The sequence below is a fragment of the Oncorhynchus nerka genome, linkage group LG18, assembly GCF_034236695.1.
Source record: "Oncorhynchus nerka isolate Pitt River linkage group LG18, Oner_Uvic_2.0, whole genome shotgun sequence".
NCBI lineage: Eukaryota > Metazoa > Chordata > Actinopteri > Salmoniformes > Salmonidae > Oncorhynchus > Oncorhynchus nerka.
The window spans coordinates 26342084-26357752 of NC_088413.1; the positions used below are offsets into that span (position 1 = coordinate 26342084).

At 46.8% G+C, this 15669-nt stretch overlaps 1 protein-coding gene across 1 annotated transcript in view; it reads right to left on the bottom strand.

Annotated features, from left to right (window-relative positions):
• The window catches only part of znf827 (zinc finger protein 827), a 110004-nt gene that overhangs the window by 70251 nt on the left and 24084 nt on the right, over positions 1-15669 (bottom strand). Inside the window, exon 5 of the mRNA XM_065003325.1 lies at positions 11453-11749. Within this exon, the coding sequence (XP_064859397.1) occupies positions 11453-11749 (297 nt within the window). The remainder of the gene's footprint in view (positions 1-11452; positions 11750-15669) is intronic.

A 15669-nucleotide genomic window follows, 5' to 3' on the forward strand; every position in this document is an offset into this window, starting at 1 on the left:
AACCAGATATTTATTAGAATCAGGAGCGCTAGATTAGGGTTGGAGTGAAAACCTACAGGACGGTAGCTCTCCAGAAACAGGTTTGGAAAACCCTGGTCTAATGTCGATATCACGTTTACTTGACTCTGTCACATACCTTATCCGATCAATGTATGACACAGGTAGGCTATACATAGTCCAATGTATATTATGTTGACATTGTGTGGATTGTGTTTAGGCTACATGCTAATATATTCTGTATCTTTAGAGACAGCCATATGCTATCTAGTATACTGTAATCTTCTCTCTATATCAGGTTATATTAACACACTGTACATATCACATTTTATCAGACAAATACATGTCTGCTTTTACTTGACAATGCATTATTCATTTTTGAGACAGAGTGAAAATGACTGCGCTGCTGTTTCGCTGTTCACCTTTGACCTTCGTTGTCTGCTCCAATCAGAACGTACAGTCTGACTGTGTGCGTGTACATAGGTGAGGAGAGGACTAGCAGTAAAGCCCTACAGCTAACAGCCAGACAGCCACACCATTACCGATTCAACACATGTAAAGCTACCGTATCATAGCGCGAGGTATACCTTTGATGCATCGACAGAGGGGGAATACAGAGATGAGCTGGGAGAGACACATGTAAAGCTACCGTATCATAGCGCGAGGTATACCTGTGATGCATCGACAGAGGGGGAATACAGAGATGAGCTGGGAGAGACACATGTAAAGCTACCGTATCATAGCGCGAGGTATACCTGTGATGCATCGACAGAGGGGGAATACAGAGATGAGCTGGGAGAGACACATGTAAAGCTACCGTATCATAGCGTGAGGTATACCTGTGATGCATCGACAGAGGGGGAATACAGAGATGAGCTGGGAGAGACACATGTAAAGCTACCGTATCATAGCGAGGTATACCTGTGATGCATCGACAGAGGGGGAATACAGAGATGAGCTGGGAGAGACACATGTAAAGCTACCGTATCATAGCGCGAGGTATACCTGTGATGCATCGACTGAGGGGGAATACAGAGATGAGCTGGGAGAGACACATGTAAAGCTACCGTATCATAGCGCGAGGTATACCTGTGATGCATCGACAGAGGGGGAATACAGAGATGAGCTGGGAGAGACACATGTAAAGCTACCGTATCATAGCGAGGTATACCTGTGATGCATCGACAGAGGGGGAATACAGAGATGAGCTGGGAGAGACACATGTAAAGCTACCGTATCATACCGCGAGGTATACCTGTGATGCATCGACAGAGGGGGAATACAGAGATGAGCTGGGAGAGACACATGTAAAGCTACCGTATCATACCGCGAGGTATACCTGTGATGCATCGACAGAGGGGGAATACAGAGATGAGCTGGGAGAGACACATGTAAAGCTACCGTATCATACCGCGAGGTATACCTTTGATGCATCGACAGAGGGGGAATACAGAGATGAGCTGGGAGAGACACATGTAAAGCTACCGTATCATAGCGCGAGGTATACCTGTGATGCATCGACAGAGGGGGAATACAGAGATGAGCTGGGAGAGACACATGTAAAGCTACCGTATCATAGCGCGAGGTATACCTGTGATGCATCGACAGAGGGGGAATACAGAGATGAGCTGGGAGAGACACATGTAAAGCTACCGTATCATACCGCGAGGTATACCTGTGATGCATCGACAGAGGGGGAATACAAAGATGAGCTGGGAGAGACACATGTAAAGCTACCGTATCATAGCGCGAGGTATACCTGTGATGCATCGACAGAGGGGGAATACAGAGATGAGCTGGGAGAGACACATGTAAAGCTACCGTATCATAGCGCGAGGTATACCTGTGATGCATCGACAGAGGGGGAATACAGAGATGAGCTGGGAGAGACACATGTAAAGCTACCGTATCATACCGCGAGGTATACCTTTGATGCATCGACAGAGGGGGAATACAGAGATGAGCTGGGAGAGACACATGTAAAGCTACCGTATCATAGCGAGGTATACCTGTGATGCATCGACAGAGGGGGAATACAGAGATGAGCTGGGAGAGACACATGTAAAGCTACCGTATCATACCGCGAGGTATACCTGTGATGCATCGACAGAGGGGGAATACAGAGATGAGCTGGGAGAGACACATGTAAAGCTACCGTATCATAGCGCGAGGTATACCTGTGATGCATCGACAGAGGGGGAATACAGAGATGAGCTGGGAGAGACACATGTAAAGCTACCGTATCATAGCGCGAGGTATACCTGTGATGCATCGACAGAGGGGGAATACAGAGATGAGCTGGGAGAGACACATGTAAAGCTACCGTATCATACCGCGAGGTATACCTGTGATGCATCGACAGAGGGGGAATACAGAGATGAGCTGGGAGAGACACATGTAAAGCTACCGTATCATACCGCGAGGTATACCTGTGATGCATCGACAGAGGGGGAATACAGAGATGAGCTGGGAGAGACACATGTAAAGCTACCGTATCATACCGCGAGGTATACCTGTGATGCATCGACAGAGGGGGAATACAGAGATGAGCTGGGAGAGACACATGTAAAGCTACCGTATCATAGCGCGAGGTATACCTGTGATGCATCGACAGAGGGGGAATACAGAGATGAGCTGGGAGAGACACATGGATGCCGTCAGGGAGGATGAGAGGAAAGGATCAAAATAAAGGTGGAGAGTAGCGGGGAGAGGAACGCCCTGAGGGTGAGAGAGAAGGAAGAAAGATGAGTGAGCGAGAGAAGGAGACGGATAAGAGGAGGAGTAATAAAATGACATCCTCCCTCCTCATCCCCTCGCTCTCCCTCTCTGGTCGACCTGCTCAGAAAGGGGTGAAGAGTTCAGCTGCTTCAAAGGGATGCAGTGGTGGAAGACAACATGTCAGCTGGGGAGCGAAACAGCAGCAGCAGACAGACACTGATCTTAGACCAGTTACCTCTTATTCAGCCAGGAGCGGGAGGGGTGATAATGCTGCTACATCTGTTCTCAGATCGGCTGGTACTGTAGCGTTCAATAATTCAGTACAATGATGATGCAACACTTGCACTGAGACTAACGGAGAGTGGTGTGTTTGTTAGAGAGAGAGGGAGGGTGGGGGGGGGGGGGGGGGGTGGTTCAAAGACCCAATAGTCCCCTAAGGGGAAGAGTGCCTAAAGATATCAGTGCCACTGTAAGACTAGATCTACCACTTGTGCTACATTACCATGTATTCCTGCATTTCATAAATCCAATCAATTATTGTTATGCAGTACGTGTGGACAATTGATTGTCAGTGTACGGTTTAAACTATACTGAACAAAAATATAAACGGAACATGCAACAATTTCAACGATTTTTACTGAGTTACAGTTCATTTAAGGAAATCAGTCCACTGAAAAAATTCATTAGGTCCTAATCGATGGATTTCACATGACTGGGCAGGGGCACAGCCATGGGTCGGCCTGGAAGGGCATAGGCCCACCCACTTGGGAGCCAGGCTCACTGACTGGGGAGCCAGGCAAAGCCTATCAGAATTAGTTTTACCCCACAAAAGGGTTTTATTACAGACAGAAACACTTCTCAGTTGCACCAGCTGTCCTGGTGGCTGGTCGCACCTGCGTAATGGTCATAATGTTTAATCAGCTTCTTGATATGCCACCTGTCAGGTGGATGGATTATCTTGGCAAAGGAGAAATACTCACTAACAGGGATGTAAACCAATTTGTGCACAACATTTGAGAGAAATAAGCTTTTTCTGCATATGGAACATTTCTGGAATGTTTTATTTCAGCGCATGAAACCAGCATTATACATGTTGGGTTTATATTTTTGTTCAGTACACACACACACACACACACACACACACACGAAGTCGGAAGTTTACATACACTTAGGTTGGAGTCATTAAAACTCGTTTTTCAACCTCTCCACACATTTCTTGTTAACAAACTATAGTTTTGGCATGTCGGTTAGGACATCTACAGTCGTGGCCAAAAGTTTTTAGAATGATACAAATTTTAATTTTCACAAAATCTGCTGCCTCAGTGTCTTTAGATATTTTTGTCAGATGTTACTATGGAATACTGAAGTATAATTACAAGCATTTCATAAGTGTCAAAGGCTTTTATTGACAATCACATGAAGTTGATGCAAAGAATCAATATTTGCAGTGTTGACCCTTCTTTTTCAAGACCACTGCAATCCGCCCTGGCATGCTGTCAATTAACTTCTGGGCCACATACTGACTGATGGCAGCCCATTCTTGCATAATCAATGCTTGGAGTTTGCCAGAATTTGTGGGGTTTTCTTTGTCCACCCGCCTCTTGAGGATTGGCCACAAGTTCTCAATGGGATTAAGGTCTGGGGAGATTCCTGGACATGGACCCAAAATATCAATGTTTTGTTCCCCCCGAGCCACTTAGTTATCACTTTTGCCTTATGGCAAGGTGCGCCATCATGCTGGAAAAGGCATTGTTTGTCACCAAACTGTTCCTGGATCGGTTGGGAGAAGTTGCTCTCAGAGGATGTTTTGGTACCATTCTTTATTCATGGCTGTGTTCTTAGGCAAAATTGTGAGTGAGCCCACTCCCTTGGCTGAGAAGCAACCCCACACATGAATGGTCTCCGGATGCTTTACTGTTGGCATGACACAGGACTGATGGTAGCGCTCACCTTGTCTTCTCCGGACAAACTTTTTTCCGGATGCCCCAAACAATCGGAAAGGGGATTCACCAGAGAAAATTGCTTTACCCCAGTCCTCAGCAGTCCAATCCCTGTACCTTTTGGAGAATATCAGTCTGTCCCTGATGTTTTTCCTGGAGACAAGTGGCTTCTTTGCTGCCCTTCTTGACAACAGACCATCCTCCAAAAGTCTTTGCTTCACTGTGCGTGCAGATGCACTCACACCTGCCTGCTGCCATTCCTGATCAAGCTCTGTACTGGTAGTGCCTCGATCCCACAGCTGAATCAACTTTAGGAGACGGTCCTGTCGCTTCCTGAACTTTCTTGGGCTCCCTGAGGCCTTCTTCACAACAATTGAACCACTCTCCTTGAAGTTCTTGATGATCCGATAAATGGCTGATTTAGATGCAATCTTACTGGCAGCAATATAGTTGCCTGTGAAGCCCTTTTTGTGCAAAGCAATGATGACGGCACGTATTTCCTTGCATGTAACCATGGTTGACAGATGAAGAACAATGATTCCAATCACCACCCTCCTTTTGAAGCTTCCAGTCTGTTATTCGAACTCAATCAGCGTGACAGAGTGATCTCCACCCATGTCCTCGTCAACACTCACACCCGTGTTAACGAGAGAATCACTGACATGATGTCAGCTGGTCCTTTTGTGGCAGGGCTGAAATGCAGTGGAAGTGTTTTTTGGGGATTCAGTTCATTTGCATGGCAAAGGCGAACTTTGCAATTAATTGCAATTCATCTGATCATAACATTCTGGAGTATATGCAAATTGCCAACATACAAACTGAGGCAGCAGACTTTGTGAAAATGTATATTTGTGTCATTCTCAAAACTTTTGGCCACGACTGTACTTTGTGCTTGACACAAGTCATTTTTCCAACAATTGTTTAGACAAATTATTTCACTTATAATTCACTGTATCACAATTCCAGTGTGTCAGAAGTTTACATAAACTAAGTTGACTGTGCCTTTAAAACTTCTTTGGGCTAGGGGGCAGTATTTTCACATCCGGATGAAAGGTGTGCCCAAAGTGAACTGCCTGCTACTCAGGTCCGGAAGCTAGGATATGCATATTATTAGTAGATTTGGATAGAAAATACTCTGAAGTTACTAAAACTGTTTGAATAATGTCTGAGTATAACAGAACTGATTTGGCAGGCGAAACCCCGAGCACAATCCATTCAGGGAAAACATTTTTTGAGCTCAATCTGTTTTCCATTAGTTTTCTATGGCAATCCCTTTTTAATAGAAATATGATTGCAGTTCCTATGGCTTCCACTAGTCAACAGTCCTTAGAAATTGGTTGATGTGTTTCCTTTGAGAAATGAAGAAGTAGCCCTGTTATTTCCATGTGTCACTCCAGGTGCACTCTAATGTTGGTGCACGCAACCTGGCACGAGCTTCACTTTGTTTTCGTCCGGTATTGAGCACAGTATTTCCCGTCTTAAATTGTATCAATTATTTACATTTTAGGATACATAAATTTGGATTAGGAACGTTGTTTGAAATGTTTGGACCAAGTTTACAGGTAACTTATTAGATACTTTGTAGGCATGTTGGGCGAGTTGGAACCGGTGTTATTCTGAATCAAACGTGCCAAATAAATTGACATTTTGAGGATATAAAGAAGCAATTTCTCGAACAAAAATACAATGTGTGACATTTATGGGACATTTTGCCAACAGAAGAAGATCTTCAAAGGTAAGGCATGAATTATATCGTTATTTCGGACTTTTGTGTAGCACCTGCCTGGTTGAAATCTGATTTTCATGGGTTGGTATGCTGGGTGCTGTCCTCAGATAATTGCATGGTCTGCTTTCACCGTAAAGCCTTTTTGAAATCTGAAACTGCGGCTGGATCAACAAGAAGTGAATCTTTAAACCGATGTATAACACTTGTATGCTTTATGAATTCTTATTATGAGTATTTCTGTTTTTGAATTTGGCGCGCTGCAATTTCACTGGGTGCTGTCAACTCGATCCCGCTAAAGGGATTGGCTCGCAAAGGGATCCATAAGAAGTTAAACAGCTTGGAAAATTCCCAAAAATTATGTCATGGCTTTAGAAGCTTCTGATAGGCTAATTGACACCATTTGAGTCAATTGGAGGTGTACCTGTGGATGTATTTCAAGGCCTACCTTCAAACTCAGTGCCTCTTTTGACATCATGGGAAAATCAAAAGAAACCAGCAAAGACTTCAGAAAAAAGACCTCCACAAGTCAGGTTCATCCTTGGGATCAATTTCCAAACGCCTGAAGGTACCACGTTCATCTGTACAAACAATAGCACGCAAGTATAAACACAAATGGGACCAGGCAGCCGTCATACCGCTCAGGAAGGAGACGCGTTCTATCTCCTAGAGATTAATGTACTTTGGTGCGAAAAGTGCAAATCAATCCCAGAACAACAGCAAAGGACCTTGTGAAGATACTGGAGGAAACGGGTACAAAAGTATCTATATCCACAGTAAAACGAGTCCTATATCGACATAACCGGAAAGGCCGCTCAGCAAGGAAGAAGCCACTGCTCCAAAACCACCACAAAAATGCCAGACTACGGTTTGCAACTGCACATGGGGACAAAGATTGTACTTTTTGGACAAATGTCCTCTGGTCTGATGAAACAAAAATATAACTGTTTGGTCATAATGACCATCGTCATGTTTGGAGGAAAAAGGGGGAGGAAGAACACCATCCCAACCATGAAGCACTGGGGTGGCAGCATCATGTTGTGGGGGTGCTTTGCTGCAGGAGGGACTGGTGCACTTCACAAAATAGATGGCTACATGAGGAACAAAAATTATGTGGATATATTGAAGCAACATCTCAAGACATCAGTCAGGAAGAAAAAGGTTGGTCGCAAATGGGTCTTCCAAATGGACAACGACCCCAAGCATACTTCCAAAGTTGTGGCAAAATGGCTTAAGGACAACAAAGTCAAGGTATTGGAATGGCCATCACAAGGCCCTGAAGTCAATCCTATAGAAAATTTGTGGGCAGAACTGAAAAGGCGTGTGCGAGCAAGGAGGTCTACAAACCTGACTCAGTTACACCAGTTCTGTCAGGAGGAATGGGCCAAAATTCACCCAACTTATTATGGGAAGCTTGTGGAAGGCTACCCGACACGTTTTGACCCATGATCAACAATTTAAAGGCAATGCTACCAAATACTAATTGAGTGTATTTAAACTTCTAACCCACTGGGAATGTGATGAAAGAAATAAAAGCTGAAATTAATCATTTTCTCTACTATTATTCTGACATTTCACATTCTTAAAATAAAGTGGTGATCCTAACTGACCTAAAACAGGGAATTTTTACTAGGATTAAATGTCAGGAATTGTGAAAAACTGAGTTTAAATGGATTTGGCTAAGGTATATATATATATATATATATATATATATATATATATATATATATATATATATACATACACACCTTAGCCAAATACATTTAAACTCAGTTTTTCACAATTCCTGACATTTAATCCTAGTAAAAATTCCCTGTATATAATTACCTATAATTACCTATATATATATATATATATATATATATATATATATATATATATATATATATATATATATATATATCTCACACAAAAGCTATGGAATCATGTAGTAACCAAAAAAGTGTTAAACAAATCTAAATATATTTTATATTTGAAATTCTTCCTTTCCCAGTGAACGTTACGCCTCTGCTTTTTCCTATTCTGGTCTGTATGTGTGTGTGAGAGTGTATCCTGTAGTCCAACATCTTTGACAAGCATCATCAGGTCATCAGGTTCTACTACAGCCCACATCACGTTAACTACACGACCCCAACTGGGACGCCATGTCAGGTACACTCGTCTTAATTAGCAAGGGCGCTGAGGGCGACGAAAGACGAAACGGAGGGTGGTATATTGGGACGGAAATAGGCTCACTGCTAGGAGACACGTGTGACTTCACACCCATGGTGGGGGGTAGGGGGTAGATGGAACCAGGGACAGTGGGTGGCAGGGACATCATCACCCACACTTTGCCAGCCTGCCTGCCTGGGACAAAGGGTATCACTCAAGGCACTGTACCCCCCCATACCCCCCTTCTCCCAGTCCCCTGATGTCCTTCTGTACCCTCTATACCAGTACCCATCTGCTAACAGGCACTAGCAGGCGTTAGCCAGCAGCGCAGGGGACTGTTTAGCCCTCCTGTAATTAGCCCCTAGACGCTAACCGTGCTAACAGCATGTTTTAAAACAGATGTAGGTAGGGGTGGAGAGAGAGCGCTACCGCCACCACCGTCATTTGATAAGGAGAGAGAGAGAAAGAACGAAAAGAGAGAGAAACAGAAGTGACCTAGTTAAAGCAGTGATGCAACACATTACAGTACACAATGGCCAGTTTTGATGCCAGTCCTCCTTGCTCTCCTGATGGTTGCCTTGGTCAACTGAAAATTAGCTAGTCCGGTCATTTAATTACATCTAGCCTATTCCATATTAGTGGGTTTAAGGAGGAGCCTCTCTGGTTACAATCCATTTAACCAGTCTATTGTAAGATCTCCAGTTTTTTTTTCAATCGGTGCTCAATCGCACCCATGTGACTTTCTTTCAGCCAACACCGTGCCTCCCTGCGCCGGAGTTGACCTCGGCAAGGGGTCAGAGGTGACGGAGTAGACGTCCTTGAAACCTCGTGGCCGTGTGACGCAGATGACTCATACGGAATATACCTTCCCCTTGGCCTCCCTCCTCCTCCTCCCCCGTTCCTCTCTCTAACCTCAAGGCCGTCTGACTGAGGGGCCAGACTCACTGTCACAGCCATCACACCAGACAACCTTCTCTCCTACTCTCTCAGACGACCCCACTGCTGTTGTCATGGCAATGGACAACGGCACTACTCGCTCTACTAAGCTCCAGGGGGGTGAGCACAATGAAAGATATTTGAAGTATTTAAAGCTAGAATCCTTAATTTGTCTCATCGCATTGCTGCTAAATTACAAAGGCTAACAGGCCAATATTAAACTACACTGACAGGCTAACGGCTTACGCTCTGAATGCTAGCGGATGCTAAAGGAGGATGTGGTGGTGTGGTGAGCATGTTGGCCCAGAGGTGGGGAATGATGGTGAGGAAAAAAGAACAAAGGACAAGCAGCAGTAGTGGAGGAATCACTGAGAGACTTCCCACCTCCTCTCTGTTCAACTCTCTCTCTCACACTCACCATCTCTGTCGCGCACACACACGCACACACACACACACACACACACACACACACACACACGTAATGTATAGTGCGTGTGTGGTGTATAGTGTAATGTAGTGTATAGTGTAGCAGCGCTCCCAGGCAGTGACTATGACTCACTGTAGACACAGGGCGACCCAGAGAGAACAAGAGAACAGAACAATGGCAGCTGGTGTGTGAGGGTACAGGATGAGATGAGGGGCCATGAAGCTGAGAGATCACTGTACTGTTATCAACTGCTGTGTTACACTACACACCCCGCAGCAAACACACACACACACACAAAGTAGTGTTCCCTCGGAGCATGGAATTCAATTAAATCAAGAGATCACACACACACACGGTAACACCCACCCACCATCAACACCTACAGCACACACAACCTACAAGCTACACACAGACACACACTTGACCACACTTTCAGCTGAAAATGAAATAAGCAGATAGGCTACACTTTTGTGATAACACACTGTAATTACGTAGCAGCGAATAACATTAAACATGTTAAATCTAGCACACGGTTCAGGACAGGGTGTTCTTTTCAGTCCTTCCATCCTTTCACTAACTCTGTCTCATATAGTTGAGGGCGAGAGGGGCCTCTCGTATGACATAACCTGTACTGCAGCAGAAATAACAGAGAACATGCTAAAACTAGAAGACGGTTTAGGACAGGGTGTTCTTTCTTCCCTCCGTCATCTCTGTTTTCATAGAGAGGGGCGAGGGTGAGAGGGGGGCCAGGTTTGAGGTTCACTGTAGCGCACCGTTGGAGATGGACCCAGCAGCCATCGATTGGTTTGTTTCGGACGGGGGACCGCAGGACGGGAAAAGGATATTGACTGAACAACATGAAAAATAATTGACCCTTCTGCCCATCTTCCACCCAAAAAACTTGGGAGGAGGAGGAGGCAGGAGGGAAAGAGAGAGAACAGAAACCGGGGGAGAGAGAAAAAGAAAGAAAAACAGAAGGAAGTGGAGAGGAATACGCAGGAGGGAGAGAAAGAGAACAGAGGTGTTGAGAGAGGACTTTGACCTGGATATTACCATGGGAGGACACAAAGGCTTTGGTGCCAAAATAGAGAGCTTTGAGTCTCAGTGTAAGCGATATAAACATTTCACAGTACAATGGTTTTACCCATGTCATTACATGGCAGGGACCTGGGTCACCTTTGACCTCTCTACTGATTCATTCCTATTGGCTGATTTAAGGCACTAACTGTAACCATGTTGACCCAGTCACTACCCTTTCACTGCAATCTCCAGATCAACATGGGTGAATTATATACTCAGATGTGTGAGATCACTGAGTAGAGTTTTAAAATACTTGCACGCCTTGTCAGTACATAGGTCAAGTTAAGGTTTGTGGAGCTCATTTGAATTCAATCTCTACTTGCACTATCCTATATAGAGAAACACCAACTATGTTCTAATTATTTTTTATTCTAAAATTGGCTGTGAATGTGTCTATTGTGCTGTTAAAAACATCACTTCTAACCCGGAACACACATACACCAAATACCTCCCCCCTCAACCCACAGCCCATTACCTTACCTGATAGCTTCATCAGCAGCTCCGACGCCACCTTGAAGTTGATGTCCTGGCTGAGGAGACTGTTCTTGTTTCCCATGGGGCTTCCCTCCCGTCCCTTTAGTGTCCCCCTGTGGCCCCCACTGTCTGCTGTGACCTCTGCTGGCCCTGTGGCCCCCAGTGCCGCGCCCTGCTCCTGGTAGAAGGAGGAGTAGCTGGGCTGGCTCCGGGGGCTCCTCCGCACCTCTTCTTCCTCTGCCCGGGGTTCCTGCTTCAAATGGAAGGACTGTGGAGCCTTCAGGGCTTCCTTCTGGTTGGCCGCTATACAGAGAGAGAGGGGGGGAGAGGGTTAGAGAGAGAGGGGAGGGTTAGAGAGAGAGAGAGGGGGGGGGGGTTAGAGGATAGCGAGAAGGTTGGAGAGGAGGAAAAGGTGAGGAGAGAGGGGAAGAGGACAAATGAAAGAGGAGAGAGAGGAAGAGGTGGGAGGCAAAAGGGAGAGCGAGTAGAGCCAGATTGACGAGAGAGGTGAGGGTCAAGAGGAATGAGAGGAACGACAAGGACAGAGAGAGGGTAGACAGAGAGGGTTGAGGAGGGTTGTGTGTGAGAGATCCTCAACTATTTGTGGAACGATACAGTGTGGACTGTGGCAGAAGAGCAGGGTTCAACTGGGGTTTTCTCCATGTGACAGTTGATCACATAAACCCAACAATAACATAACGCTGGTCACATGGCACAACACGTGGCCGTGTGTCTGCATTCTACTATTCTAGTCTTCTGTGTTCTTAGTGTGTACCTCAAACCACACACACAGGAACATAGTCACACACACACTGACCAGTAACATGTGAGAGAGAGGGAGTCTATCAGATTGAGGGTGAGAGTAGGTTTTGTAAGCGGTCTGTTATTTAGAGAGAGAACTAAAAGTCCCTGGTCTGGACCATCAGTGAACAGTGAATCCTAGGATCCTGGCGCACAGATGGTAGGACCTAATGACTGACTCTCTCACTCTGTCCAGGTCTGCAGGGCATCTCTAACCAAATCCTCTCCTCCCCTTCTCTTTCTCTCCATCTTTATTTCACACACACACACACACACACACACACACACACACACACACACACACACACACACACACCAAAAGGCATTGAGTTAAGTTAAGCTTGTTAATACACAGATAATAATGAAACTAAATATTATCTGCAGAGTGTAGATACACTTAGGTGTGTGTGTTTGTAGGGAAACTGGGTCACATCTAATCCCGCCTTAGATGAATAATTAATAATTAAGACATGGAGCAACTTCTGATCACCGCCAAGAAACCAGAGACCACGGTGCCTCAACGCTTTGTGGTGAAGGTTCTCTTATTCTCTGTCTCTCACTGCTCTCTCTCTCACACACACTTGGGTCTGTTATCACTCTTGGGTCGACGGCTGTCCCGTTTCTTCAGGCCCCACTATAGATCTGCTCCCCTGCTCCCCCCCCTCCCCCCCCCTGCTCCTCACTCACCCCATCTCACCCTCTCCCGTCACACCTAACATCTCTGGACGACACAGGCCTGCCGCGGGGCCACCCCTCCTGCCCGTGTCATAAATCTGCGGCAGCTCCGGCCATCTGATTAATGATGATGCACGCCGGAGGGACAGAGGGGGACAGAGAGCGCAGGTAAGGGAGGACAGAAGCCATACTGGCAGAACCTCCCAGTGGGTGGACCTAAACTGCCCATGCTGTGCCACTGGGCTGTGCTGGTGGAGGCTGGTAGGGGGGGCGTGAGGTCTAGTGGGAGGCCTTGCGAATGGGGGACAGTGTCTTTCACGTCAAGGGGTTAGGGGTCGCGGCAGCACCACCAGCTGGAAATGTCAGATGTCAGCGGGCAGGCTCGATGGTGGAGTGTGTGTGTGTGTCGGATGTCAGCGGGCAGGCTAAGTATAACCTGGTCAGCACCTGGAAGGACGTCCTCTAATTAGGAGTGTGTTCAGGCCATGTTGGATCAGACAGGGACAGCACGCTTCACTGTGGCCCTGGGAAGGCCTACACATGTACACACACACACACACACACAAACTCTATTACAGATGACTTGCGCGCGCACACCCCTCCAACGGTACTCCACCGGAACAAAAACAACCCTCAAGACGCAGTGGACACGGTGCTTACAAACACAAAGTCACTCCACTACAATGACCTTTTTGGGCCCTATAAATAGCATCGTATTTAAACTCTCCCAATCTGAGTTACGGAAATCACTCAATTATTTAGTACCCTAATGTGACGTTTTTTTATTTCTCCAGTCGGGAACTGAAGTAACACAAAAAACACACAAGTGTACCTTATCTATTCCACTTACCAGCTGCTTTTTCCCTGCAGGAATCTAACCAATGACGCTGACATTGCTAGAGCCACGCTCTTACCAACTGAGCCACACAGGACTGCTGCTGCTACTACTGCTACTACTACTGCTGCTGCTACTTACTGATGCTGCTGCTACTGATGCTGCTACTACTGATGCTGCTACTACTGATGCTGCTACTACTGATGCTGCTACTATGACTACGACTGATGCTGCTACTACTACTACTGCTGCTGCTATGACTATGACTGATGCTGCTACTACTACTATTGCTGCAGCTACAACTGCGACTGCTGATGCTGCTACAACTACTACTGATGCTGCTACAACTACTACTGATGCTGCTGCTGCTAATACTACTACTACCACTACTAATGCTGCTACTACTGATGCTGCTACTACAACTGATGCTGCTACTACGACTGCTGCTGCCACTACTACGACTGCTGCTGCCACTACTACCACTACTGCTGCCACTACGAATACTACTGCTGCCACTACGACTACTACTGCTGCCACTACGACTACTGCTGCTGCCACTACGACTACTGCTGCTGCCACTACGACTACTGCTGCTGCCACTACAACTACTGCTGCTGCCACTACGACTACTGCTGCTGCCACTACGACTACTGCTGCTGCCACTACGACTACTGCTGCTGCCACTACGACTACTGCTGCTGCCACTACGGCTACTACTGCTGCCACTACGGCTACTACTGCTGCCACTACGACTACTGCTGCCACTACGACTACTACTGCTGCCACTACGACTACTGCTGCCACTACGACTACTGCTGCTGCCACTACGACTACTGCCACTACGACTACTGCCACTATGACTACTGCCACTATGACTACTGCCACCATGACTACTGCTGCTGCCACTACGACTACTACTGCTGCCACTACGACTACTGCTGCCACTACGACTACTGCTGCTGCCACTACGACTACTGCCACTACGACTACTGCCACTATGACTACTGCTGCTGCCACTACGACTACTACTGCTGCCACTACGACTACTACTGCTGCCACTACGACTACTGCTGCTGCCACTACGACTACTGCTGCTGCCACCACGACCACTGCTGCTGCCACTACGACTACTGCTGCTGCCACTACTGCTGCTGCCACTACGACTACTGCTGCTGCCACTACGACTACTACTGCTGCCACTACGACTACTGCTGCCACTACGACTACTACTGCTGCCACTACTACTGCCACTACTACTACTGCCACTACGACTACTGCTGCTGCCACTACGACTACTACTGCTGCCACTACGACTACTACTGCTGCCACTACGACTACTGCTGCTGCCACTACGACTACTGCTGCTGCCACTACGACTACTGCTGCTGCCACTACGACTACTGCTGCTGCCACTACGACTACTGCTGCTGCCGCTACGACTACTGCTGCTGCCGCTACGACTACTGCTGCTGCCGCTACGACTACTGCTGCTGCCGCTACGACTACTGCTGCTGCCGCTACGACAACTGCTGCCGCCACGACTACTGCTGCCGCTACGACTACTGCTGCCGCTACGACTACTGCTGCCACTACTACGACTACTGCTGTCACTATGACTGCTGCTACTACTAGGACGACGACTGCTGCTACAGCTGCTACTACTACAACTGCTGCTACTACTGTTGCTGCTACTACTGCTCCTACTGCTGCCACTACGACTACTGCTGCCACTACGACTACTGCTGCCACTACTGCTACTACTACGACTACTGCTGCCACTACGACTACTGCTGCCACTACGACTACTGCTGCTGCCACTACGACTACTGCTGCTGCCACTACGACTACTGCTGCTGCCACTACGACTACTGCTGCTGCCACTACGACTACTACTGCTGCCACTACGACTACT